The sequence below is a fragment of the Python bivittatus genome, unplaced genomic scaffold (assembly GCF_059951505.1).
Source record: "Python bivittatus isolate LINGU-HERP-01145 unplaced genomic scaffold, Pbiv_v1 ctg000570_np1212, whole genome shotgun sequence".
In the NCBI taxonomy this organism is placed as follows: domain Eukaryota; kingdom Metazoa; phylum Chordata; class Lepidosauria; order Squamata; family Pythonidae; genus Python; species Python bivittatus.
The window spans coordinates 23,273,157-23,299,505 of NW_028277097.1; the positions used below are offsets into that span (position 1 = coordinate 23,273,157).

General features: G+C 45.0%; 2 protein-coding genes across 8 annotated transcripts in view; one reads left to right on the forward strand and one right to left on the reverse strand.

Moving 5' to 3' along the window:
- Positions 1-23,309, reverse strand: part of FAM219A (family with sequence similarity 219 member A) — a 68,498-nt gene extending 45,189 nt beyond the window's left edge. The window contains exon 1 of one of the 2 annotated variants that reach the window (XM_088152735.1): positions 23,032-23,309. In XM_088152735.1, the coding sequence (XP_088008861.1) occupies positions 23,032-23,091 (60 nt within the window). In that variant the 5' untranslated portion in view covers positions 23,092-23,309. The remainder of the gene's footprint in view (positions 1-23,031) is intronic. The other variant, XM_088152734.1, reaches the window with a different exon arrangement.
- Positions 23,310-23,555: 246 nt separating this feature from the next.
- The window catches only part of DNAI1 (dynein axonemal intermediate chain 1), a 142,288-nt gene continuing 139,494 nt past the window's right edge, over positions 23,556-26,349 (forward strand). For all 6 annotated transcript variants that reach the window (XR_015798269.1, XM_088152802.1, XM_088152803.1 and 3 more), the window contains exon 1: positions 23,556-23,797. Coding sequence is in view for 5 of the 6 variants with exons in the window: in XM_088152802.1 (XP_088008928.1) it covers positions 23,765-23,797 (33 nt within the window). In the remaining variant the exon portion in view is untranslated. The remainder of the gene's footprint in view (positions 23,798-26,349) is intronic.

Sequence of the window (26,349 nt, forward strand, 5' to 3'; positions counted from 1 at the left end):
TTTCACCAATAGGCTGCTTTCTCCCTTAAGCCCAAAGCAGAAGAAAAAGCTGAGTTTGAACTTTCTCCTATTAGTTCCTGATCCATGGACTCAGTTGATCTGAATGCACTTCCTCTCTCCCTTGGCCCTTAAAAGCAGAATACAATAGGAAAGAGTTATCCTTCTCTCCAGCCAGAACATTCTCAGAGCAGTTAATAATAATTTCCAATATCCAAGAAATGAGAACAGCAATCAAACATATTTGTGCCAAAACAAATGAACAAAAGAAGACTTTCTAAAGATATGGGCAGCCAACACATCTCTGGAAACGTCTCTATCCGCTGAGGCAAGTATGTTTCCTAAGAACAGCCCAGAAGGTTCAGGCAAAGGCCCATCTCAGTCCACAGATAAGTTTCCCACACATGCCTTTGGGTGCTCACAAGCAGGAGATGGAGATACATCTGTGTCACTGTTCCCCTGGCTTTGGAGGCATTTTGCCTCCAACCTGGAGGTAACAGGTAATCTTCAAGACCACGAGACCTATCCTCCATAATTTCTTAAACCCCCTCTTAAAGTAATTTGATTTAGTGGCCATCACCATGTCTTCTAGTGATGAGTTCTATAGACATGGTGCACTATGCGCTCTTTTGTCTGTTCTAAATCTCCTGCCAATTAGTTCCATTATGGCCCTAGTGTTACAAGAGAAGATGAAAATTTCTCCCTGTCACTTTCTCAAGACCATGCATGAGTTTATATGTCTCAGCCATCTCTCCCCTCACCTTTTTTCCAAGTCTGAGTCCTGAACGTTTGTTACAGGACATGAGCCTTCTGATCATTTTGATGGTCTTCTTTGGTACTTTGTGCAGCAATATGATTGTTGTTGTTGTTGTTCAGTCGTTAAGTCGTGTCCGACTCTTCGTGACCCCATGAACCATATTGCGCCAGGCCTTCCTGTTCTTCACTGCCTCCCTGAGTTTGCTCAATTTCATGCTCATTGCTTCAGTGATGCTATCTAACCATCTCATCCTCTGCCGTCCTCTTCTCCTTTTGCCTTCAATCTTTCCCAGCATCAGGGTCTTCTCCAAAGAGATCTCTCTTCGCATTAGGTGACCAAAATATCTGAGCTTGAGCTTCATTATCAATCCTTCCAATGAGCAATCAGGGTTGATTTCCTTTAAGATTGACTGGTTTGACCTCCTAGCAGTCCAGGGGACTCTCAAGAGTCTTCTCCAGCACCACAGTTCAAAGGCATCAATTCTTCGGCGCCCGGCCTTTTTTATGGTCCAGCTCTCACAGCCATACATTACTACTGGAAAAACCATAGCTTTGACTATGCGGATCTTTGTCGGCAAGGTGACGTCTCTGCTTTTTAATATGCTATCTAGGCTTGCCATAGCTTTCCTCCCAAGGAGCAAGCGTCTTTTAATTTCATGGCTGCAGTCTCCGTCTGCGGTGATCTTGGAGCCCAAATAAATGAAGTCTGTTACTGCTTCCATTTCTACCCCTTCTATTTGCCAGGAATTGATGGGTCCAGATGCCATGATCTTAGTTTTTTTAATGTTGAGTTTCAAGCCAGCTTTTGCACTCTCCTCTTTCACCCTCATCAAGAGGCTCTTTAGTTCTTCTTCACTTTCTGCCATTAGGGTGGTATCGTCCGCATATCTGAGGTTGTTGATGATTCTCCCTGCAATCTTAATTCCGGCTTGTGATTCTTCCAGCCTGGCATTTCTCATGATGTACTCTGCATATAGGTTAAATAAGCAGGGTGACAGTATACAGCCTTGTCGTACACCTTTCCCTATTTTGAACCAATCGGTTGTTCCATGACCGGTTCTAACTGTTGCTTCTTGGCCCGCATACAGATTTCTCAGGAGATAGGTAAGGTGGTCTGGTATTCCCATCTCTTTAAGAATTTGCCACAGTTTGTTGTGATCCACACAATCAAAGGCTTTTGCATAGTCAATGAAGCAGAAGTAGATATTTTTCTGGAACTCTCGTGCTTTCTCCATGATCCAGCGAATGTTGGCGATTTGATCTCTAGTTCCTCTGCCTCTTCGAAACCCAGCTTGTACATCCGGTAGTTCTCGGTTCACGTACTGCTGAAGCCTAGCTTGTAGGATTTTGAGCATAACCTTGCTAGCATGTGAAATGAGTGCAATTGTGCGATAGTTTGAGCATTCTTTGGCGTTGCCCTTCTTTGGAATTGGAACGTAAACTGACCTTTTCCAATCCCGTGGCCACTGTTGCGTTTTCCAAACTTGCTGGCATATTGAGTGCAGCACTTTAACACCATCATCTTTTAGTATTTTAAATAACTCAGCTGGAATACTGTCATCTCCACTAGCTTTGTTGTTAGCAATGCTTCCTAAGGCCCACTTGACTTCACTCTCTAGGATGTCTGGCTTAAGGTCAGTGATCACACCAGCGTGGACATCAGGGACATTAAGATCTTTCTTGTATAGTTCTTCTGTGTATTCTTGCCACCTCTTCTTAATCTCTTCTGCTTCTGTTAGGTCCCTGACTTTTTTGTCCTTTATCATGCCCATCTTTGCACTAAATGTTCCTTTCATATCTCCAATTTTCTTGTAGAGATCTCTAGTCTTCCCCATTCTATTGTTTTCCTCAATTTCTTTGCATTGTTCATTTAAGAAGGCCTTCTTATCTCTCCTTGCTATTCTCTGGAAATCTGCATTCAGTTGCTTATATCTTTCCCTTTCACCCTTGCTTTTCGCATTCCTTCTTTCCACAGCTATTTGTAAAGCCTCATCAGACAGCCATTTTGCTTTCTTGCATTTCTTTTTCTTTGGGATGGTTTTAGTTGCTGCCTCCTGTACAATGTTACGGACCTCCGTCCATAGTTCTTCAGGCACTCTGTCTACCAAATCTAATCCTCTAAATCTATTCATCATCTTCACTGTGTACTCACAAGGAATATGATCTAAGTCATACCTGAGTGGTCTAGTGGTTTTCCCTACATTCTTCAATTTAAGCCTAAATTTTGCAGTAAGAAGCTCATGATCTGAGCCACAGTCAGCTCCTGGTCTTGTTTTTGCTGTCTGTATAGAGCTTCTCCATCTTTGGCTGCAAAGTATATAATCAATCTGGTTTCGGTATTGACCATCTGGTGATGTCCATGTGTAGAGTCGTCTCTTGTGTTGTTGGAAAAGAGTGTTTGCTATGACTAGCTTGTTCTCTTGACAGAACTCTATTAGCCTTTGCCCTGCTTCATTTTGTACTCCAAGGCCAAATTTGCCTGTTATTCCGATTACTCCTTGACTTCCTACTTTAGCATTCCAGTCCCCTATGATGAAAAGGACATCTTTTTTTGGTGCTAGTTCTAGAAGGTGTTGTAGGTCTTCATAGAAGCGGTCAACTTCAGCTTCTTCAGCATCAGTGGTTGGGGCACAGACCTGGATGACTGTGATATTGAATGGTTTGCCTTGGATACGCACTGAGATCATTCTGTCGTTTTTGAGGTTGTACCCCATTACTGCCTTTCCCACTCTCTTATTCACTATGAGTGCAACTCCATTTCTTCTAAGGGTTTCTTGCCCACAGTAGTAGATATAATGGTCACCCGAATTAAATTCACCCATTCCCGTCCATTTCAGTTCGCTGATTCCCAAGATATCGACGTTCAATCTTGTCATCTCATGTTTGACCACATCCAGCTTGCCTTGGTTCATCGATCTTACATTCCAGGTACCTATACAATATTGTTCTTTACAGCATCGGACCTTCTTTTCGCTTCCAGATACATCCACAGCTGAACGTCCTTTCGGCTTTGGCCCAGCCGCTTCACTCTTTCTGGAGCTACTTGGAATTGCCCTCCGCTCTTCCCCAGTAGCATATTGGACACCTTCTGACCTGAGGGGCTCATCTTCCGGCGTCATATCTTTTAGCCTTTTAACATTGTCCATGGGGTTTTCTTGGCAAGGATACTGGAGTGGGCTGCCATTTCCTTCTCCAGTGGACCACATTTTGTCAGAACTCTCTGTCATGACCTGTCCGTCTTGGGTGGCCCTGCACAGTATAGCTCATGGCTTCACTGAGTTACGCAAGCCCCTTCGCCACGACAAGGCAGTGATCCATGAAGGGGAGCAATATGATATCCTTTTTCAAATGTGGTGGCAGAACCGTACACAGTATTCCAGATATGGACCACAGATCTGCAGAAGGGCATTACAGCATTGCCTGTTTTATTCTGAACCCCTCATGATCTCAAGTGTGGTATTTTCATTTTTCACAGTTGCTGCACAATTGAGTTGATGTCTTCATTGAGCTAACCACTATGATCCCAAGAGTTTTTTCCCTGGTTGGTTAGTAACAACTCAGACCCAATTAGTGTATATTGAATGAAGAGTTTTTTGCCCCAATGTGCGTCACTTTCTGCTTATTTAATGTGGTGCTTCATGTGTTACATAGGGACACTTGAGGGGCATCAGACTCAAGCTTTAAAAATTAAGTTGAGTACTCTGTGCTTTACAAGCCTAGGGAAGGTCTCCAAGGGCATGGCAGAGCTACTCGCCACCCCAAATCTAGCAGATTTCAGTTCACAGCCACATTTGTGAAAAGGCAGAAAGACCCAGGCAGCTTCAATGCTAAGCTTTTCATTAAAGATATAGCTACTATCATGAGTTGACTCAATAAAGCAGCAGAATGGCCTTCAGCTCACATGAGGCCCTTCTTTCAAATCATTTTCAAAGTGAGCACAGCCCTACTTTAATAAGTATTAAAGGTAAAGTCTTAACTTGAATTAAATTCTCAGAAATTTTATGGGTATTTCTCGGTAGTTTTCTTGCCAATAATATGGATGCTATTAATGTCTTGTCCCAGTGCCTGGAGGCTGTGAGGGTCTGGAGGGGGAACAACAGGCTTCGGCTGAATCCTGGCATGACTGAGCGGTTCTGGGTCTTTGGGCCTTCTGGATCCAGGTCTTTACCATCTTTGGTGCTGGATGGGGTGGCACCCTGTGCGCAACTGGAGGTCCTCCTGGACTCAAGACTCCTGCTACACTTGACGAGACCCAGATGGCACGCCTTTTCTGCTGTGGCCCCCGCCCTCTGGAACGAGGTGAGATTGGCCCCATCCTTACTCGCCTTCCGGAAAGCCCTCAAAATGTAGTTTTTCCATCAACCCTGGGGGTCCCATGGGGAGCCAGCAAGGTAGTGTGTGTGATGTCAAGTGACAGTTGTTCTCTCGCTATGTTGGGTTTTTCTGTTTTCTGTTTTCTGGTGTTTGATCGTTTTCTGGTTTTATTGTTTTTATGTATTGTACATCGTCCAGAGTCACATTTTGCGAGATGGGCAGCTATATCAGTTTGCTTAATAAACACATAAATAAAACCACATTGTGGTTGGTTTGATTCTGGTGTAATGTGTTATTATAGCAAACGTTATGGTACATAAGCGTTTGTTTTCAAGCTTAGCATACCATGCAAACCCAATCAATTACAGCTTATTCAACAAACTTAGACAAACTACATCTGACATAGTGAGGCATGTTTTCAATTTACTATTTTGGTTTATTTCTACTTTGGCTTCAGCTGAGTTTTAAGTTGCACACAGACACACTCTTTATTTACTGAATTTATATAGTGCCCCCTCTTGCAACTGGACATTAATTTGGGGTGTTATAGTAAAAGCTGTATTTTTGAAGCACCCTTTTCCATGAATCAGATTAGTTCTTCCATAAGGAAGATCATGACATGGAAAGGCAACAAATAGGAAGAGGAACAATATCAGCACCAAACCTTTTAAGCTTCCCTAAAGGGCTGCTCTCAAATTAAAGAAGTGCATGAAGATGTAACAATAAGGACATGGAGGAAACTGTAAATTCCTTTTTAAAAAATCAGTGAGAACAAATTCAGTCATTTAGGATGAAAAGCTATGTGAAGCTATGCCTACAATTCAAACAACTGCTTTTTTGTGCTATATTTTGTCTGAACCCCTGCTACAGTGGCATCCATGGAGGGCATCAAAATAGTCAAGAGGGCAGTTGTGACTGTGCCATAAAAGCCCCACTCCTTCATTGCACCATTTAATCTCTGGAAGGTTGCAAGAGGTGCCCTTTGGGCAGAAAGTTAAAACAAAATCAAAATAGTAAGAAAAAATTAACAAACTTAGCTATTAGGGAACATAATGAAAACTTGCAAAGATGAAAAATATACCAATATAGGAAGTGCCATGTCACATAATCAAGACAAGAGTCCACTTAGTTTAATATTATCTTTAAGACCGAGCAGTGGTTCTCCCACACTTCAGAAGAAACTCCTTTGAGATCCTAGATTGCATAATACACATCTTGCAATGAAAATAGCTGGGCTGGCATTCTGAATAGACATTTATATATTTAAATGCATCTAGAAGGACTATTTGAAATGTACAATACATATATCAATTCCACCAGTTTCAGTGTCACGTTTCATATAAGGGAGGGAGGAAGATTGGTTATATAGAACCAATCGTAAGACTGAACCAACCATAAGAACCATAAGATTGGTTATATAGAACCAACCAGGAAGATTGGTTGTACAGAACCAATTTCAGTGTTTCTCAACCTTGGGAACTTTAAGACGTGTGGACTTCATCTCCCAGAATTCCCCAACCAGCCATGCTGGCTGGGGAATTCTGGAAGTTGAAGTCCACAGGTCTTAAAATCCTGAAATATGTCCTGAAGTTCTATTAGAAACAGATCTCAGGGTTGCATGTGGAAGGATTCTTGGAGAATGAATGTTTCAGCAAGGCAGCTGGAATTCAGAGAATCACTTAACTCAATGTTTTTCAACCTTGGCAGCAGCAGGAGACTCAAGCCACCCACCCCAACATCCACTGCCCTCCTTCACTGGATATTAAAGCAGGAAGTGCACTCTCACCTTTTATAAAATTAATTTTCACGAACTATCTGGAGAAGGAAGGAGGACATATTTCTAAAGATGCAAATTTGCATTGTAGGGGTACAGTGCCATTCAGTGATCTGCAGATGGGCAATTATATTATCCTGGTCAGGTTACAGACTTCGGAAATCTCCAAGGTGGATAGTGGAACAGGGAGAGGCTGCGCTATTGAAGAAAACCGAATGCTCATTGAATAGATGCTTGAGAGGAACACATTCCACTAAAGCTACAATTATTACGTATATGAATGCCTGTTAAAGAACCAAGGTCTATTTTGTTCTTAAACTTGCATCCTGTTTGGAAATCTTGAATCTGCAGAATCCTTTCTGTCTTTCTTTAAGCAGGCAAATATTTTTTATTCAGATAGGTTTAGGCACTAAAGCCTTGTTCACTAAAGGAGATTTTAACAGGTGGGTGATGTTGTTTCCTTACAGAAGCTCTTTTAATGACATTTTACCTTGATCATTGTTTACTTTTAATTCTCTATTTGCAAGACTTGAGAGGTATTTTTGCTGAAAAGCAGCACAGTACATACTGAAGCAGAAGTTTTCAAATCACAATCGAAATGAACAGTGAATGCCAGCATCGCCACCAACCCCTTTTTGAAAGGGAAATACAATTACGACAGACAGAATCGCTCTGTTCTGTTAGACTGCAAAAACTAAAATTCTTTCACTGAAGTTTGAAAGATATTTGTTTGCTAAAGCCTGATATGATTCGAATAAGATAGCATAATTCCCATTACGCTGAAGGACTTATACCATCCCACCATCCAAGATAAACACTACGCACCACTTCTGCCTTGCTCCAATAGAGTCCCGTCCAGCTGCTTAGCTTCCTTCATCAATGACAGACATTCACCTAATCCCAGTTCAATCGTGTTCCACCCCTGGGAGCAATAAACACCTGTGCTGACCTGTCCTGGATCTCTTTCAGCTCTTGCTTGGTCACACTGGAATGTCATGGGCAGGCCCAGATTAAGGCCAACTGATGCCCTAAGCACTGCCCCTCAGCCCTTCCACTGTTTAACTGACTCAATAAGTGTTGAAAACTAAAGTCAAGGGTGGCCATGAAAGAGTTAAGGGCATGAGAGCTAGGGGAAAATATTCTGTGATGCCCCCCTTCCCTTGGAGCCCTAAACCCGGGCCTATTTTTCTTAATGGTTAACCCAGGGTGATAAGGAGTAAGGACATTATACAATTATTGGGACATGCAACCAAGAACTGCAGTGTAGAATTCTCTTATTATTCTGGATAGTTAGCCAAGCCTTTTTCCTCCCTAGAAGACTCTATTATATTCCCATTAGCTCAGTCTTCCACCCCTTACTCTAGTCCAGTGTTTCTCAGCCTTGACAACTTGAAGATGTGTGGACTTCAACTCCCAGAATTCCCCAGCCAGCCATGCTGGCTGGGAAATTCTGGGAATTGAGCTCCACACATCTTCAAGTTGCCAAGATTGAGAAACACTGCTCTAGTCAATAGTTAACATTTTGGGCCCAGCAAACATGTTTGGTTCTCACTGAGCTTCTGCAATCCCACCACTGGGTTCTGGTGCTGGTCTTAGCCAAACCCCTCAGGTGAGAGGATGGTCCTGCTTGGGGACATAGGGATCCATAGGCAAGAGAGTTTCCTATGATGGTTGCAATAAATGTTTTCCTTATTTAATTGAAAAGGAAATCTGAAATAATTAGTCCACACACTATATAAACAGGTTGTTTAAAATTTAAAGGCATTGGAAGGTTGGTAGAGTCTTTTTCTCATCTGAAAGCCACCAGATTCCAAAAGGGGAACATTTTATTTGAGTACAAACAGAAGCTTATTAGCCAATCCCCAACAGCTTCCTAAACAGAGAAAAATCTTTTGAAGTTACCATGCAAAGCAAAATCCATTTGCCCGTTCCCGTTCTTACCTGCTGGCATTCAGAGAGAATGGTCAGCATGTTCTCTGAACACTACAGGGGGGCCTTGATGGAAGCCATATACACATCTGACGGTATAAAAATCCGCCATACCAGCTGGAGGTGGATACAGGCTTCAGAAGGAAAAACTTCCTGGCAAATAACAAGACGTTTCCTTGAAGATGCACTGCTAGTGCATTTAGCATTTATCTGAGGGAGATTACTTGCTATGTAAAAGGGACCTTTCACCTTTCAGAGCCTTTGCTGGTTTCCCCAGAGGAGGCAGACAGAGACACTTGCTCTAAACTGTTGACTGTGTGTGCCATGAAAGGCAGTAAATCCTCAGGTCTTCCATGTGCTAGCGTGGTGGCGTTTCAAAAATTAAGATGGAAAGGAACCATGAGATTCACTGAATTAGATAGCCTCTCTTCCCCATAACCTGGCTAACAATGAGACTATGCACCTGGATGGGGGTGGAATGCCCAAATCCAGGGGCCACATCCAGACTTGCAGTTTGGGTCCAAAGAAAAGGATGGGGGCTGGTTTCAGCTTATTTTCTACTGGAGCCAGGATTTCTTGAACAGAATTTTGCTTAACTGCTCCCACTGGTCCCTTCCTGATTCAGTGTTATTTTGATTTGCTTTAACATTTTGGGAATGTCCAAGCTTACTTTCTTGAGGCTCCAGGGGGATGGAAAAACCTGACTTCTTTCAGACACACTCCAGCACTTCTTTCCCCACGATTCTCTCCCTTCCAGACTTGGATTTTCAAACTGACCACTAGAGGCTGGAGTTTCATCTTCCCCAGGCAAAGCTGGACTTGGTCCCCTTGACAGCCCCAATGTTCTTAGCAGCTGCATTGCTCAGAGATGGAGATGTTGATTCCATGTCTGGGAATCAGGTGTCAACCTTAAGATGCTCAAGGAGGCAAAATTCCTGAATGGGAAGAGCGAGGAGGACTTGCCCACTCACTACAGCACCTTTTCAATCCAGGCTATAACGCTTTGGAGAAATCCATAACTCATCTCTCATTTCAAAACTTCCAAGAAACCACATCAAAAGCTTTTTTAAGTGGGTACAGCAGTGTTTCTCAACCTTGGCAACTTTAAGATAGGTGGACTTCAACTCCCAGATAGATGGATTCAACTCCCCAACTCTGGGAGTTGAATCCACCTATCTTAAAGTTGCCAAGGTTGAGAAACACTGATCCAATGATATAGCAGCTGCCAGATTTTATCTGTAGAGAGTAAGGAAGATGACAAGCAGTAAAATATTTTTAAAGTCCAGAATATCCAGATAACATTCAAAAGTGGCTCAAACAGACCCCTTCCTAATTCACTGAAATATTAGGGGGGGGCGGGGAGAGGAGGTCCAGCACAATCAGACTTGCAGGATTCTGTTATTATAACCAATCTCAGTAAAAGGAGTTTTAGCTTTCTAGTGGAGTTGATTTCCTGGTCTGGTCTACCTAGTGGAGCTGACCATACCTGTTTTGGGGTGAAACAATTATGTGAACTAAAACTCTAATATTAGAATACTGATGATCTCATATAAATCTAGTTTGAACTAGGTGTACAATGGCTGGAAGAATAAGCCATAATTTATCAGTCAAAATGGCTCATCTACCACAGGTAGCAAGATCCCAACCTTGCTTAGAAAATCTATAAAACATCCCTCATTGAAACTAAGGATAGGAGTCTATCTGAAAAAGCTTTGACACCTATCTCTAATAGAAAAAGAGAGAAGGATCCAATATACTTCTTATACCAATCAACTGGAAAACCGTAAGGTCGAGGAGCTTCCTGACTTCCACTGATTTAATAGCAATCACCATTTCTTGAACAAAGCGGCAAGGTTAATCATCCCATTTCCTCCCCAGGCAGCTGCAACAGACTCTCATGCTGGCAAAAGACCAACATCTATCCTATCAACTCTCAAAGAGAGATTGGAACTATATTATTTGGAATAAACATTTCAAAACCATGAATGGATTTAGACTCATATACACTGTCCAACGTACATCACAAACAGAAGCAGCAGCATTATGATGTTATTTAATTTGTCTAAAAAGTAGTCGTTTATAACACTTTTCTCTCCTTTCTTCATATGGTTGCCTGGCAAGGCACACTAAAAATTCTCGTTTGGCAGCAGAGAACTTGTTATATCCATACTGAGCAGAGAAGAGAGCACTGCATTGCTCAAAAGATAAGATGAGATGCATAAAGGGTTAACCATTCTTTAACTTTCTCAACTAGAGATTGAAATAACCTTGGTGTTTCTTCTCATAACAAGGGTATGCAGTAAAGGGCTTCTTACAAATGCTTTACTGTATCCCAGACAAAAGCAAATGATGGGACTGAATCTCTTTTTGATACGGAAAATTCTACCGCTTCCTGTTCCATCCGCTTAATTACATCATTACCCTTCAATGAAGGAACTTTCCAACACCATTTGAAAAAAAGTGTGTAAATTACAATCAAATGAGACTGTTGGCCTGAAGTCGTTACAACATCTACGTCAGGTGCCTTAACTTTAAATACAAAGAATTATCAGTAAATAACATAAACAAAAATAGTTTTATGTCTACAACAGAAGAAAGTGTAACGAAACTGGAAAGGATTAACAGAATGCCATATACCCACCACCCTAAAGCTGTACATATAATCCTGCAAATAATACAAAACTAATTACATAATTTGGGGGTGTATTAAGTCCAAAAAGAGTTTCCAAAGTTTGACTGAGACCCCATCCAATGGTTAGATGATTCATTAAGTTAGTCTACCAATCATATGAACTGGAAAAAAAAATGAATGAGTTCTGAAAAGTCTGTATTTGGACCATATCAATTAAGTTATGCCGACCCTAACTATTTTTTAAAACAAGCTTCTTCATCATGGAAATATATTAGTCAAAGTAGCAACACATTTAGAATTATTGTTTATACCCACTTCCTTTAGCCATAAGTCTCCTGAAAGAAAACAACTTCAGTCCCAATTTCTTTGAACTTAAATACCCTTTGCTTGCTTGCTTGCTTGCTTGCTTGCTTATTCATTCATTCATTCATTCATTCATTCATTCATTCATTCATTCATTCATTCAATTTGTATATCCACCGATCTCAAACAAGTGACCCTGGACAGCAAACAATCATAAAATAAATTAAATCAATTAAAAACACAAGACAAAAAGAAAAATTAAATACATATAGCAGCTGAGAAATATTATAATCTGTATGTGTTAGTATAATCAGGAAACAGGGCCCTTCACATACTGGGGACCCCAGGCCCGGGCACATAACCAGGTCCAAGGCCTTCTGAAGGCCAACAGGGTTGGCACCATCCTAATCTCAGGAGGGAAGATGTTCCAGAGGGCAGGTGCTATGGCAGAGAAGACACAAAAGGAGATTCCCAACCTCTTAATGTTTCATGATTCAAAAGAAACTGCCATGAAAATAAATATTAGAAACAGAAAACAAAGGAAGACAAGCATCATCTTGGTTTATACAGATGCCCACTGAAGCATTTTAAGCCACTCCCACAAATGTTTTAGAATCAAAAAATAGGGGGGGGGAATAAATGAAAACAGAAACAAAAACAAAAATAAAATTTGCTCTCCCAACCTGCAAATAGCCAAGGCTACTGAGGAGCACACCCTACAATCTCTTACATGGGGAGGGAGTGGGAGAGAAAGTCTATTTCTGCTCAATGATTTGTTAAATATTCGTATCTTCAATAAGTCCAGGCAAGAAGAGAAAGAGGGGTGGGGAGAGGAAAAGATTAATTGCAGCTTCCAAAAGGCCTACATTTCATCTTTTCCTCCAGGAAAGTCTCATATATAGAGCAAACCAATGTTTTAATTGGAAACCAAAAAGGAACAGCTTGCTAGTTGGAAAGTAGACACAACACACGACAAAGAACGTTTTCAATACACCAAAGAAATTTCAGGAGGTACTCAGAAGCAGCGCAGTACTTTTTGGCCTCTACTGGACTATGGCAACATCTGTGGACCATCCAAATAGTTGAGAAGAACAAGGGGAAAAAAGCTGGACATCTAATTACACTGACTTCTTCTCTCACAAAACAGATTTCTCTCTGTAACAACTTTCTCCGCTGTTGGCTCTCCCTGATGTAATCTGGGAAGGACACAAACTTCTCAGTGACCAAAGCTTATCAGCTGAATGAAAAGGAGAAGCTGGAACATGATGGACTCTCTCAATATCTAGCTGGTAATCTTCCAGGAGAACTATGTCTATTAGAACCCCAATAAAGAGGACAAGTGGATCCTTCTGTCCTGAAATTCCTACACATGTAAGCAGCCCAGTGAGAATGAAATTCTGAGTATGTGACTTGTTCCTGAAGGGTCCTATTAAACCCCATAACTGCAAATCATTTAAAGGCACCTCAACAGACTTCCAGCTGAGATATTATGGTCTCAGACCCAATCAAAGTAGTACACTGAGTTAACGGTATTTCAATCTCTCTTATTCCCCCTCCCCATTCTCTATCAAGACAGACACTACTTCTTTCTTAATCTCTGTGGCTGGAAGTTGGGGGGACATCGTAGTTCTTGGGTGCTATCCATGCATCAATGAACATAACCTCTCCAGCAGCAAAACAGAAAGTAGTTGTCTGTTTCTGGCACCTGTAGGTATCCGTGCAATAAACCTGCAGAACATATAAAAGTACATGATGCCAGTCTGATTGTGGCATCATCTTGACTGGGAGCAAGACAGTCAAGCGCCGTGAACATTTCTCTCCACCCTCTCACTATCCAACAGCAGTCTACCTTGTACACATTGCTGTTGCATAAGACCCACCCCCAGAAGGAAACATTTTTACCAAATTCCCAGACATCTGAACACAGTGTTCCAAAGTAAGCTAATGACTGGGAAAATTCTCCATTACTTTTTATTTATAATTCAAACTTTGCCTGCCATATTGGATTAATAATCTGTTTTCCTAGAAGCTTAGCCTCTTTGTGAATTTGAGGATCTGACAAATCTCATTAGCCAGCAGGAGTTCTTCCTTTATCGGTTCTATAATTATTTTCTTGGGGTGGCCCTGAAGCAACATTGTTCACCAGCAACTAATATCAAGTGATCAGAATCAATACTAGCAGACAATAACCTTTCTTTTCCTGAGATAAAAGCAGCTGGCTTCTTTATCTTGAGTGATCACCTGAGGCTGGAAGTTGCTTATTCAAGTCTCCTACATAGTGTGAAGTGTTGGTTTACAAACAAGAATAAAAACCAGTGCAGGAGATTAGGGTTTTGTATACTGGAAATGTGTATTTAATGACGGATGAAAAGAACCATTCTGAGGCCAAGATAACCCTGCCAATTTTGATTCTGCAGATTTTGGGAGCTGCTGTACAGCTTTTTACCAATTCTGTCACCATGGTGGTGACAATTCGAAGGAAAATGTAACATTTCAGCAAGGGTAGATATATGATTCCCTGTGAAACTCTATGGAAGTGAAAGTTGGACTTCGAAGAAGCAATACAGAAGAAGTATTGATGCCCTTGAAGTTTGGGGTTGGAGAAGACTCCTGAGGATCCTGTGGACATCCAAGAAAACAAACAAATGGATCATCGAACAGATCAGTCCAGAGTTCTCACTCGAGGCCCAAAGGACCAGGCTCAAATTATCTTACTTGGGACACTTTATGCAAAGAGCCAACTCTCTGGAGAAGGCTCTGATGCTGGGAAAGGTGGAAGGGAAGAGAAGAGGAGGACGGCCAGTAGCCAGGGGGATGGACTCAATGACAGGGGCGATGGGGGCACCATTGGAAGACCTGAGAGTACAGGTTAGGGATAGATTGTCATGGAGAAAATCTATCTAGGTGGTCACTAAGAGTCAACACTGACTTGATGGCACATAACCAATTAATCAGATACATGAAGTATACGTTACACAAAATATAATGGGAGACTCATCAAATAGCAAGGGAAAATCAGTGAAAACTATATATTGTCAGGTTCAGCCCAAGAATCACAATCAGACAGTCCAGAACTCAGCTCAGCTTCTTTATTAGCTTGCACCTAACAGACAGGATCTCGCCAGACTAACTCTCATCCCCTGAGAGCAACTATAAGCATCATGCCCTTAGGGAGGGGCCAGTTTCTTTCTCTTGACCTTCACACAGTCCATCTGGGGGCTGAGGAGACGCTTGCCCCGGTACGTCTCTCCCCCTTCCCTGAAACCTTGAAGCTCCATTCCAGGATCCTCCCCGCTCGTGCCTTCCAGCACAATATTGGGTCTTTCTAAAACGTGTCTGGGGATGTAGCTCCACAGATTACTTTTACTCCACATTAACTAAATAATCTACATAAGATGCTAAGAGAACATAGTGAAAAGATTTTAAACTAGGCCTGGGAAGAGGCAGGTTCAAATCCCCAGGTTCGGTTCAACAAATTGCTCACTTAATGACCTTTGGTGCAGTCACTATGATTCAGTCTAAACAACATTATAAGAGTAAAGAATTCCAGAAACTCTTAAGGCTTTGAACAATGTTTCTCAATCTTGGCTACTTTGAGATGTGTGGGCTTCATGCTGGCTGAGGAATTCTGGCAGTTGAAGACCACATGTCTTAAGGTAGCCGAGATGGCTTAGAAGAACTATGGTATAAACAGTGGACTTTAGTATATAATGAAAACTTTGCCCCCTCATTCTTTCAGCTATGGCACAAATCGACAGGCATGCAACACCCCAAAAGTCTTTTGGCTTTCCAGGAGCCTCACATACAGTATCCATGGAAACAGATCATATGCGAAGGTACGTGACAGTCTGCACTCCAGTCTTGCATGGAGCCTGGGGTCTGGAGCCTGGGTGAGCCCGTCAATGTGATTCTTTACGATATAACTGTGGTTGGATGAAATGGGTCTGTTATAACTATTCTTTTCTGCCTTTATTTTTTGTTGCTTTGGTTGGTTTATAATTCTGTGTCTGCTGCCCAGAGCTGCAACTGAGAGACGGGTGGCTATATAAATTGGTTAAACAAATAAACCCTCTTCACATCTGCAAGCAACATACACAAAGCTCTCCTCCTAATGTGGTTTCCTGTAGCTCATTAAGAATGGCTAATTTCACTTCTGATTCTCAGCTGATTTTGTAGCCATGACAACCTCAGAAAGAAAGAAAGAAAGAAAGAAAGAAAGAAAGAAAGAAAGAAAGAAAGAAAGAAAGCAAGCAAGCAAGCAAGCAAGCAAGCAAGCAAGCAAGCAAGCAAGCAAGCAGAGAGGTATGGGAAGGCCAGAAGTGAGTTTTTGAGAGAATGCCCCACTCATGGACAGGGGAGGTGAGGGCTGGCACGACAGGAAATGAGAATCCCAGCACCAGACACGACCGCTAGGCAAACACTATGTAAGGAGCTCATCACGAGGAAAGAAAGGGCAGAAGAGAAAAGTCAGGATTTTAATCCTTGACAGACAGCAACACAGAGACATCTATTAGGCCCCGAAGAAGCTGATCTTTGTTGTTACTAGAACTACTCTATACAGCACTTACAGTAAAAGCAATTTATCTGCTCAAGCAGGTGGGACTCCTAGAGAGAATTATTGTGGTGGTCTGGGTGTATCGCATGATGTGTCCTGTCTCAAGTTTGTTCTTAGAGTAATACGTTAACATAAGTTGAGGAATGGAAGTCTAAAGGGCAGCCTTTAGGATGTTTAGAAGCAGGACCCATTTGGTTGTGAGACGTTTGCTCACTGCTAGTAAGGACAGGGATGGTAGCAAAACTTGGGCCAGGTGAAGGCCCCCAAAATCTGCTGAGAAATGAGAAGAGTCAGAGAAGAATCCTTGCTCCTTCTACCTTGGTAATCCCAACTGGTGGATTTTCACGTAGGACAGCAAGACTTTTGATGTCTTTTGGCTGGTGCGCTTTTAATTTGCTTGTTGATAATATGCATTTTGGTTGGGACACACACAGCTGTTTCAGACAGATATTTTGCTTCATCTTTGGAAAAAGATGCCAATGCAGGAAGGAGACTTCCCAAGCTCTTGCACAGACTTCGACCTGACTCAAGAAATGGCCTGTCTACAAGATAAGTGGATTAGCAAAGGAGAGGCAAGTCCTCTTTTGCAGTATATATGCTGTGTGGCCAAGCTGCAGAAGGGGTACCACAGCAGAACTGAGGGATTAAAGCATGTGGAAACAGGCGCAAGACTGGTGATTACAAAATCCAGCCTGTATCTTGTCTGCTCCCCAACTCAACTGATTAGGGCTTAATGTGGAGTGCACCATTCTTTATATGAATCTACCTGGACACAAGTTTGTCAAAAGACGCTTTGCTGTACATTGTTTAGTCAAGTTCAGGACTACTGTTCCCTTAGCAATGGTGTTCATGAGGCAGAATTCCATCCAAAGGAGAATCTATTGCTTCATTTGGGAAATGTGTAACATTCTTGCAGGCCTTAGAGGAGGGGGTTTAAACACCTGTATTAACTGCTGCTGGACTGCATCTGTTTTATGAGGTGAAATCCAACCATGAAGTAGATATTGTTGGCAAAATGGGTTCCCAGGCTTCTTTGATTTTTTTTTTTTGTGGAGGTTTAATTTGGGGTCTTATATTTTATTGTTTCCAACCCGATTATCTCTTGAGTACCTCAAAAGAAGCTATTGAAAATGTCTAACCTATTTCCTCATGCAGAGTTTTGAGAAAATGAGCCTGCTTCTCATCTTGCTCAAACAGGTGCTCACCAAGCAATCATTACACTTTCATTTTAACGCCGACCATAAAAGCAGCACGTGTGGCCCAATCAACCTAAGCGTTGCTTTGCTGGTTGGTTCAAATTTGCGGGGTTTGACAAGAAATGGGGGCTAGTGTTCTGCTGAACCCCCGAGGGCAGTGAGTCACCATGAAAGGACTTCTTTCTCCAGAGGAGAGCAGCTTGTGAAGGAACCCAGGGATCTCTGCACTCTACAGACAGGAGGAGAACACACCGTAATGTTGGTGGAAACACTAATAGGGCCTCCCAGACTGCTGGCAACTCAGTTGCTAGATGTTTCCCAGCACAAAATCTGTTTCCTGCCATGAGGCAAACCCATTCCATTTCAACAGCAGTGGGGAAACCAGCTGAATCTCAAGCATATACAGCCAGCCAGAGCGAGAACGCATTTGCTACCCACCTTTGCTAACTGGGAAATTTGACAAAAGGCGATGCATAGAGACAAAGCCACCCAAGTCATATTTGAATGGGAAGACAGGGGACAAGACCGCTCTTCCCATCTTTGCAACAAACATAAAATATATTAGCCCATAAAGCACTAAAAATACACAAAAGAAAACCGAAGCAGCCATGTAAAACAATCCACATAGCACACTTTGATTAATTCAACACAGATATGTACGACGCAGCAGTTTCCTAGTCCAGATTCATATCAATAGGCCAAATAGAGCAGAACAGCCACAACAAAAACCTTGAAGACCCTCTCAGAATAACTCAAAGGGGGGCTAAACAAATCTTCTGTGAGAAGGAATTTCACATTTATTTATTTATTTGATAGTACTTTTAACTTGCCCCAGTAACAATTAATTCTAATAAAAGAACTAAATCCATAATCAAGCTGAAAAGGGAGAGAATTAGGAATGTCTTGATTGATTTATTGCACTGATTCTGCTTTGTATATATTACCCATGAAACCCCGCCCTAGCAAATCTCCTTTCTAACCAAAGTCCTATCAGCTGTTAAAAAAACTAGACCAATTCATTTCTTAGTGTTCCAATTACCTGAAAATGTAGCCTTGAGTGAACCATGGCTAATTGTCACAGCTTTATGCAGCCTGATAGGCAATTACCTTGCAACTGCTAGGGTGTTGCAGACATCTTCTCCAAGGAATTGGGAACTTCAAGAATGAGCACCCTGCTGACCTTGGACAGGGCATACAGAAGTATGGCACGGTTTCTGAGGGGCAGGGAAGCAGAAACTGGGTGCCATTACGCTGCTGGTGTGGACTACGTGGACAGTTCTGTTCCTGCTCCTTAATACGATTTGAGAAGAAAGGGCAAAGGGCCTGGAATACATCACCTTAAGCTTCTTAATAAAGAAAATGGAAATGTGAATATTTGCATATGAAGCCTTCTCTGAAAATCAGCCTTGTAATAATGCAGAAGATAAAGAATGAACCATCTAACTCAGTGTTGTCCAAACTTGGCTACTTTAAGATGAGTGGACTTCAACTCCCAGAATTCCCCAGCCAGCCATGCTGGCTGGGGAATTCTAGGAGTTGAAGTCCACTCATCTTAAAGTGGCCAAGTTTGGACAACACTGGTCTAACTCATTGTGCCCAGATAAAAAGATAACTATGGAGCATTATCTTTTTATCTGGGCACAGTGAGTTAGATTCTATAGAGATGGAAGCTGCTAAAAGGTTGAACATATATAAATCTCTACATGACAGCTGTCTTTCCATACTAGATTTATCCTGGTCTAACATTCTAAGGCGTTTTGCCACTTTGATTAGTAATGAGCCATGATCAGCAAGAAGTTATAATTTCCAGTTAATTATGGTTAGGTCAAAAGGTAAAGTCTCCTCCAAATCAAGCTTGACTTCTGGCGACTTTGTGGACTTGTCCATGCAGTCTTCTCCGCAACAGGACAGGCATGATGTTCCACTGCAGGATGATTTTTTCGACTTCCCAATCTAAGTTGACAGCTTTGGACTTCCTGCTGATTTCCCATACAGTCCTAAAACCAGGTCAAACCCTGATTCCCTTCTGATCCCAGACCCTGCCATCTCAGCTAATTTTAAGAGGCTGATTATTTATTTTAGCCCATTCAAAACTTCAACCCAGCTAAAGTGCTGATCTGAGAAAAGAATAGGCACCAATAATTTTCTCCCCACTCTTGGGACCACTTCCTGGGTTTAAGAGAGCAGATGTAGGGTCCAACAATAGAGATAACAATGAGTATCCCTTCTTGGAATAATGTGTCCAGTTTTGCACACCAAAGTCTAAAAAAGTCATCAATGGTCCCAAAGGGACATGAATAAACTACAGCAAGTTTCAAGGCGTGCTACCAAGATGGCGGGGGCGGGGGGCCTGGAAACCATGACCTATGAGGAGTGAGTCTGCTTAGCCTGCAGAACAGAAGATTGAGGGGAAATATTATAGCAGCCCACAGATATCAAAATAACTGTCATACAGTGGTGGGAGTGGACTTGTCTTCTGGAGGACAGGACCAGAAGTTACAGGTTGAAACTACAGGAAAGGAGATTCCGGCTAAGAAGGAATTTCCCGGGGGAAGAGGTCTTTATCCGAAAGGTGTCAATGAATCCTGCACTGAGCAGGGAGTTGGACTACATGAGGCTGAGGTCTCATTCAATTCTATGATTCCTTTAAAGTGAGAGACGCACCAGGAGGAGGCTGCAAAATGCTTCCCCCCCCCAAAAAGCTCAGTCTTTTCCACTTTTCCTGCAACCCAGCTGATTTTAGATCCCCAAATATGTACAGAAAATTGGCTGCCACCTGCCACCTCATTTGCAAGAGACCCTACACTGAGAATAAGTGCTGATATTTCTCTTCCAGCTGCACGGAAGGTGGGGAAGCAAAGCAAACTGAGTGTCTTGCAAGGATGAGACAAGAGAGGGCAATTAAACCGTATTGCCAAAACCAAACCTGTACCTCGCTACGAAGTTTCCTCTCTACCCCAGAAGCAGTTAATGCAAAGTACCACAAAGCCTTGCTAACAGCAAGCATGTAGTCTTTATGTCTTTACCTCCCCATCTGGGAAAACTGGCATAATGAATTAAGCCAAACCTTGACAGCCTCCATCTTTCCCTTGAGATATTCCTTGTCCTTGGGGAGGTCAGCATTTCTGCTGCCTCTTGTTTACAAAAGGGAAATCTGTTAATGAGCTCCGGAGTTTTTTTAAAAAAAATACCTTGCTCAGTATAGGAAAAAGGCTACTAAGATGCATTACACATATGAAGAATAAATAAATGAGGTATTAAATATTAATACATTTTAGATGGGCACCTATGATTCCTTTCATTTCACTTACAGCAGCATCACTCAGCGATGCTCCTTTAGATAAGCTGGATTAAAATTCCCAGGCATCTTGGTGTGATGAAGTTTCAGTTTGACACATTAGGACAACATTAGAAAGAAGCTCTCCTTCAACCTTCTCTGACTCAATCTGACCTTGAACATCCAGGTTTCTAGGACTGGAGATGGGGGCACGCAAGTGATCCCATAAAAAAAAGAGGTTCCTATCTAGAGATCAGAAATACTCCTTCCAGAAGTCATAATGAAGAATGAACATGTAAAACAAACCAAGAAAGAAAGTTATATATCATAAATCAAAAGAAATCTCCCATGAAGGAAAACAGAAGTTGGAACAGAATAATTGATAAAAACATTTGGACATTGCTCAACAATGGAATCTACTTTCCAAAATCCATAGTGCAGGTTCTCTTAAATAAGCTTTCAGACTTGCAATACATCATTCCAAAATATGGAAGCAACATCTGCCAGAAATAACAAGAAGACTGAACAAGGCTTCCAGTAAACAATGATTAGTGTTTTATGCTTTGTACAGCATCCTCTGCAGCCTGACATGTCCACTGTCATCTTTTGTGCTAATTTCTTCCTCTTATTTGCTTTTTATTAATTATTTGCTAAGTTACAACAAGCCTATGCTGCTTCTGTCTATAAATAGTTCAGAAGAACTTACAAAACATATCAAATCAAGGTGAGTATTATAAAACACAGTATCATAATTAAAACAAACCTTGAAGCAGGAGGATTTTAAACAACATTCAAAGTTGTTCAGAATGAAAAGCTAAGTAATTTTCAGGAATGCTGCTAAAAACAAACAGCACTCACAGGCTAAATTCTTCCAAAAATCTCAAAAATTAACCATCTGAACAGTGAAACATTTTCACTGTCATAATGTAATCTGTATTACATTAGAATAATCTGTCTGTCATTTTTTATTATCAAACCTTCATCTCATGCTTAGATCCACAGATTCTACAAGGGTAAGACAGTACACTCGGTTAAGTCATAAGGAAACTCTGATGCTTCAGTAGTTTTAGGTTACCGTGATGTGCTGTTAAACTGATAATGCAAACTTTTGTCCACCATCAGACCTTGCAAGAGAGGGAAACAGGCAGCTTTATTGCATTATTCATAAATGATTATTATCTACTTAAAATATTTCTGGGTCGCCCCTCACTGCATCCGTTCCAAGATGGTACACGACAACCCCGTAAAATTAAAATCGAATACAATGCAGACATTCAACGGCCGCCACAGGAGAGGAAAAAAGTCCTATTCCAGTGCCAGACTGAGGAGGTACTGAAAAAGACACAATGCCCGAGGAGGCATCCGTGTGAAAGTGCTCGTGTATACGCCCGTGCACGCCCGCAAGATGAAGGGCAGGGTGCCTCTCTCTGGCACAACTCGCGCACCGACCGGGAGGAGACCTCCCCTTTGTGGCCGGCCAGGCAGCCCTTCCCAGTTCAGAAGACGCGGGCCTGGCGGGCAGCCGCCGCTCCTCCGCGCGGGGCGACGGGCCCACGCCCGGCGGGGCAGCGGCTTCCCCAGCCGCGCTTCCAGCCCGAGAGATTCGGGGCAGCCCCGGGATGGGGTCTTGGAGGCGGGGGCGGAAGGAGAGGCGGCGCGGAAACTTCTCCCGCGCCCGGGAGAGCGCAGAGCGTTTCCCCGGGCGGAGAGCGGGGCGCGCCGGCTGCGCCTCGGCAACACCTGCTGCCCGGAGAGGGGCGCTGCCCGGCGGCTGCCCGCCGCGGAAGGCCGCCCCGCGCCGCCTGCTCGCCCGGGACCAGCGGAACCGGCGCTGCCCTCCCGGTCTTGAATCGGTCTCGGACGCCCCGCGCCCGCGCGAGGCAGGCCCGGCCCGGCCCGGCCCCTCCGGGCACGCAGCGACCGGCAGCCCGGGCTCCCCGCGCGCCGCCGCCGCCGCCGCCCAGGCCGGCCGAGCCCGGCGCGCCGCCCCCTCTCCGGAAGGGGCCCGGCTGACTTCAGCACCACGGCGAGGACAGCTCCGGCAGCGGCCTCGCCTCGCCGCCGAGGGTGACGTCATCCCCCGCCCGCCCGCCCGCCCGCCCGGGACCGGCCGCCGCAGCCGCCGCCGCCGCCGGGGCTGCCCTCGCGGGCCCGCCCAGCCGGGGCGCCGCCGCGGAGGGAGCGGGGGGGCGGCAGGGCGGCGCCAGCGGCGGCCCCGGGGGCGCGGCGGGGCCTTGCTGCTGCCGCAGAGGCGGGCGGCGGCGGCGGCGGCGGCGGCCGCCCGGCGGAGGCACTCACCAGCGGCTGCATCTCGGCGCGCACGGCGGGCACCTGGAAGCGGTCGATCTCCTCCATCATGGTGCCGGCGGGCGCGCAGCCGAGCCCGCGGGCCGGGCCGAGGGGAGCAGCAGGAGCGGGAGCAGGGGGAGCAGGGGAGGCCGCCGCCTCACTGGGGTCGGGGCTCGCCCGCCGCCGCCGCCGCCGCCGCCGCCCGCGCCTGCTTCATCGCTCCGCGCTGCCGCCAGAGCCGGCCGCCGTGACTCAGCCCCCGCCCCGCCCGGCCGCCCCGCTCGGCCGCCCCGCTCGCGCCCCCAGTGCGCATGCGCCGACGCAGCCCGGAGGGGGAGGGCGGGCGAGCGCGCGTGCGCCGGCCCCGCCCGGCCCCCCTCATCTGCATAGTCATGAGGGGGCGGAGGCGCCCTGGAAGGGGACGCGGCGCCTAGGCCGCCTCCGCAGGGGTGGTCACGTGGGGCGCGTTCGCCCTGCGCCCTCCCTTCCCTCCAGGAGGGCTTCCCACGGCGTGACAGGGGCCAGGCCCCCGCGTTTGGACCCGTTCGACAAGGGAAACAAACAGGGAAAGCGAGAGAAAGATGGCAGCGCGAAGCCTCAGCCCCGCGGACCTTCTCGCCCTCGGCAGCCGCCTCTATAGCCACTTCCGGTTGGTTGCCAGGGATGCCGGAGTCAACTTCCGGCAGCTGAGGACGAGGGTAGAAAGCGAACAGCGGGCGGCGGCGGCGGCGCTGGTGTCGACATGCCGGTGAAGGATATCTACAAGCGCAAGCAGGTAGGGAGGGGGCGGCCGTGACGTCACCACGACGCCATCGCGCCACCTCGTAGCGCCACCCCGGTTGGGGCCCGGAAAGTTTCCCCGATGGATCCGGCGGTTCTCTTGCCCCCGGAAAGGAATGAATCCAAACGGCCCCACAAGCCCGACCCTTGAAGCGATCCTGTGCCCTGGAATCGGCTTGAAGCTTAATTCGCGAAAAGGTGGCAGCACTGGAAGGCAGGACCTCGACTCGTCCCGGTGACCTGACGGAAATGTCCGTGCCGTGCGGCTTTTTTTTTTTTGGTGATTCTGGTTTATCAGTCTGGGCCTTCCTGGTGGCCTCCCTTCTCACTACGACCCAGCCGAGCCTCTTGGAGCATCAGCCAGGCGTCTCTGCGCTGCCCCCTGTTGGGAGGCACGGAAATGCAGCCGCGGGGTCTCCCGAATTCCTCGCCTCGGGGCGTCCTGTCGGGCCTGCATAAGGGTGCAGCACTTTGAAGGGCGAGCAGAGCGCCCCAGCTCTCCACACACACACACACACCAAATAAGCTGTTCACAAGGGAAGGGAAGGGAAGGGAAGGGAAGGAAAGGATGCATCTGGGGCCTTCTGCCGCTCGAGAGTCCCTTGCAGGCCGGCCCTCTCGGCCTCCACCCGCTCTCGAGTCCAGCTGGGCCCCGGCGGTCTCCAGAAGGGTTTCTGAGCATTACCTCTCAAGTCACGCCTGAGGATAGCTGGATTGGCCATCCCTTTGCACCGAGACCGCAGGTACTGCAGGCCATAGGTCCTGTGGGGGCCACTCAGCATCTTTAGGGGCAGCAGCGCCTTGCCAGGAGAGGCTCCTGACATGAAAGGGCGGGGCAGATGCCCAGATTGCTTGCAGGGGGACGACTGACTCACTGTGACACAAGCATGCCCTGGCCATCTCTTTTGTTCTGGAGCATCCTCAAGACGTGGCCTTTGTTTGGCCCCAGCCTGTACCTGGGGCAGCCGTGAAGGACATTTACCTGTTAGTCTGAACAGCAGATGACTAGTGGGGGCAGCAGAGAGGAGCTTGCTTATTTATTGATCTACGTGGATTTAAAAACACCCAATTCCAAATGATCTGGGCAGTGTACATAATAAAAACCAGAACAAGAAAAAGAAAGCAGTGGTATAGTTTGAGGAAAACCATGTAAAACAGAACCAAGACATGCCAAACCCAATCTTATAGGGGCTCACCCACCACCCTGTCCCAAGCCCTGGGAAAATAGCTGAACTTTCAGTCCCTTACAGAACATCAGCAGGATGGGAGCCAAATGAATCTCTGGGGGAATGCTGTTGCAGAAGACAGGCACTGTGGCAGAGAAGGGATGCCTTTGAGGCCCTGATAGATGACACTGTTCAATAGAGGGGACCCCGAGCGCACCCCCTCTGCCAGATGTTGTTGATGGGCAGAAACTAAGAGAGATAGGCAGTCCTTCCAGTAACCATGAAGGACTTTATAGGTGGTGCCCAGCACCTCAAATTGCACCTGGAAGCCAACTGACAATTAGTGCAGCTTGTAGAGCAGCGGTGACACATTCTGGATCACAGGAGCTTCCAAGTGGATTTCAAGGGTGCATTGCAGTAGTCATTTCATGAGGTGACTAGGGTGTGAGTGACCATCTGAAGGGCCTCCTGGTCCAGGAGTGGATTCATTGGACACACTGGATGGATCTGTGCGGATCCACAGCTCCCATCTGCTCCTTCAGCAGGAGCTATGAATCCAGGACCCCCAGATTGCATACTTTGTTGAATGGGGCAATGCTTCCCATCCCGGACTAAACATGGAAGCCCCCCAGGACTGGAGGGGCCAAAAATCCTTAGCCATTTGGTCTTGACATTTATCTACTTCAGCCAGCATGAGGAGTAACAGCTTTAAACTGTGAGCCCCTTAAGGAGCCAATTTCAGTTATACCCTTCACCCAAACATTTGTGCCCCCAACCATCAAAGCTGTAAACATTCCTCATATGTTTAATCCCAAATATCTTAAACATCTTTTTTTTATTCACTGCTCTGTCAAACCATTCACTAAGGATTCTGTTTATTCTCATGCATGCTTTGCTTCTCTATAAGTCACTTTTATTGCTCTCACTTCCCATACTTTTTGAATAATTCCTTTTCCAAATGTACAGCTGGACTGACGGATGCCCAAACCACATCTTTGAAACAAACAGGCCACTTTCTAAGCTGATAGTCAGCAAACATTCATGATTCTAATTCAACTCTGAATGGTCCACTAACTTTCAATGCATTCTCCCAACCTGCCCATGTCACCCAAGAGAATCTTTTTTCCCCTGGATTACATTCATTTACAAAGTTGCCCATTTTCCTGCAAAAAATCATCCCCGGTTCTTCCATTATCACCAGTCACTGGACTATGATATGCAACTTGACCACCCTATGGATTCTTACTTTCATACCCACCCACAACAATCTAGATGACAGTGATTCATACTTTGCAGAAACCCCTCAATTTGCTGCTGCTGCTGCTGCTATCATGATGCCACCAAGAATATTTTGCCATTAGATAAGCAGAAGTGATGAGGT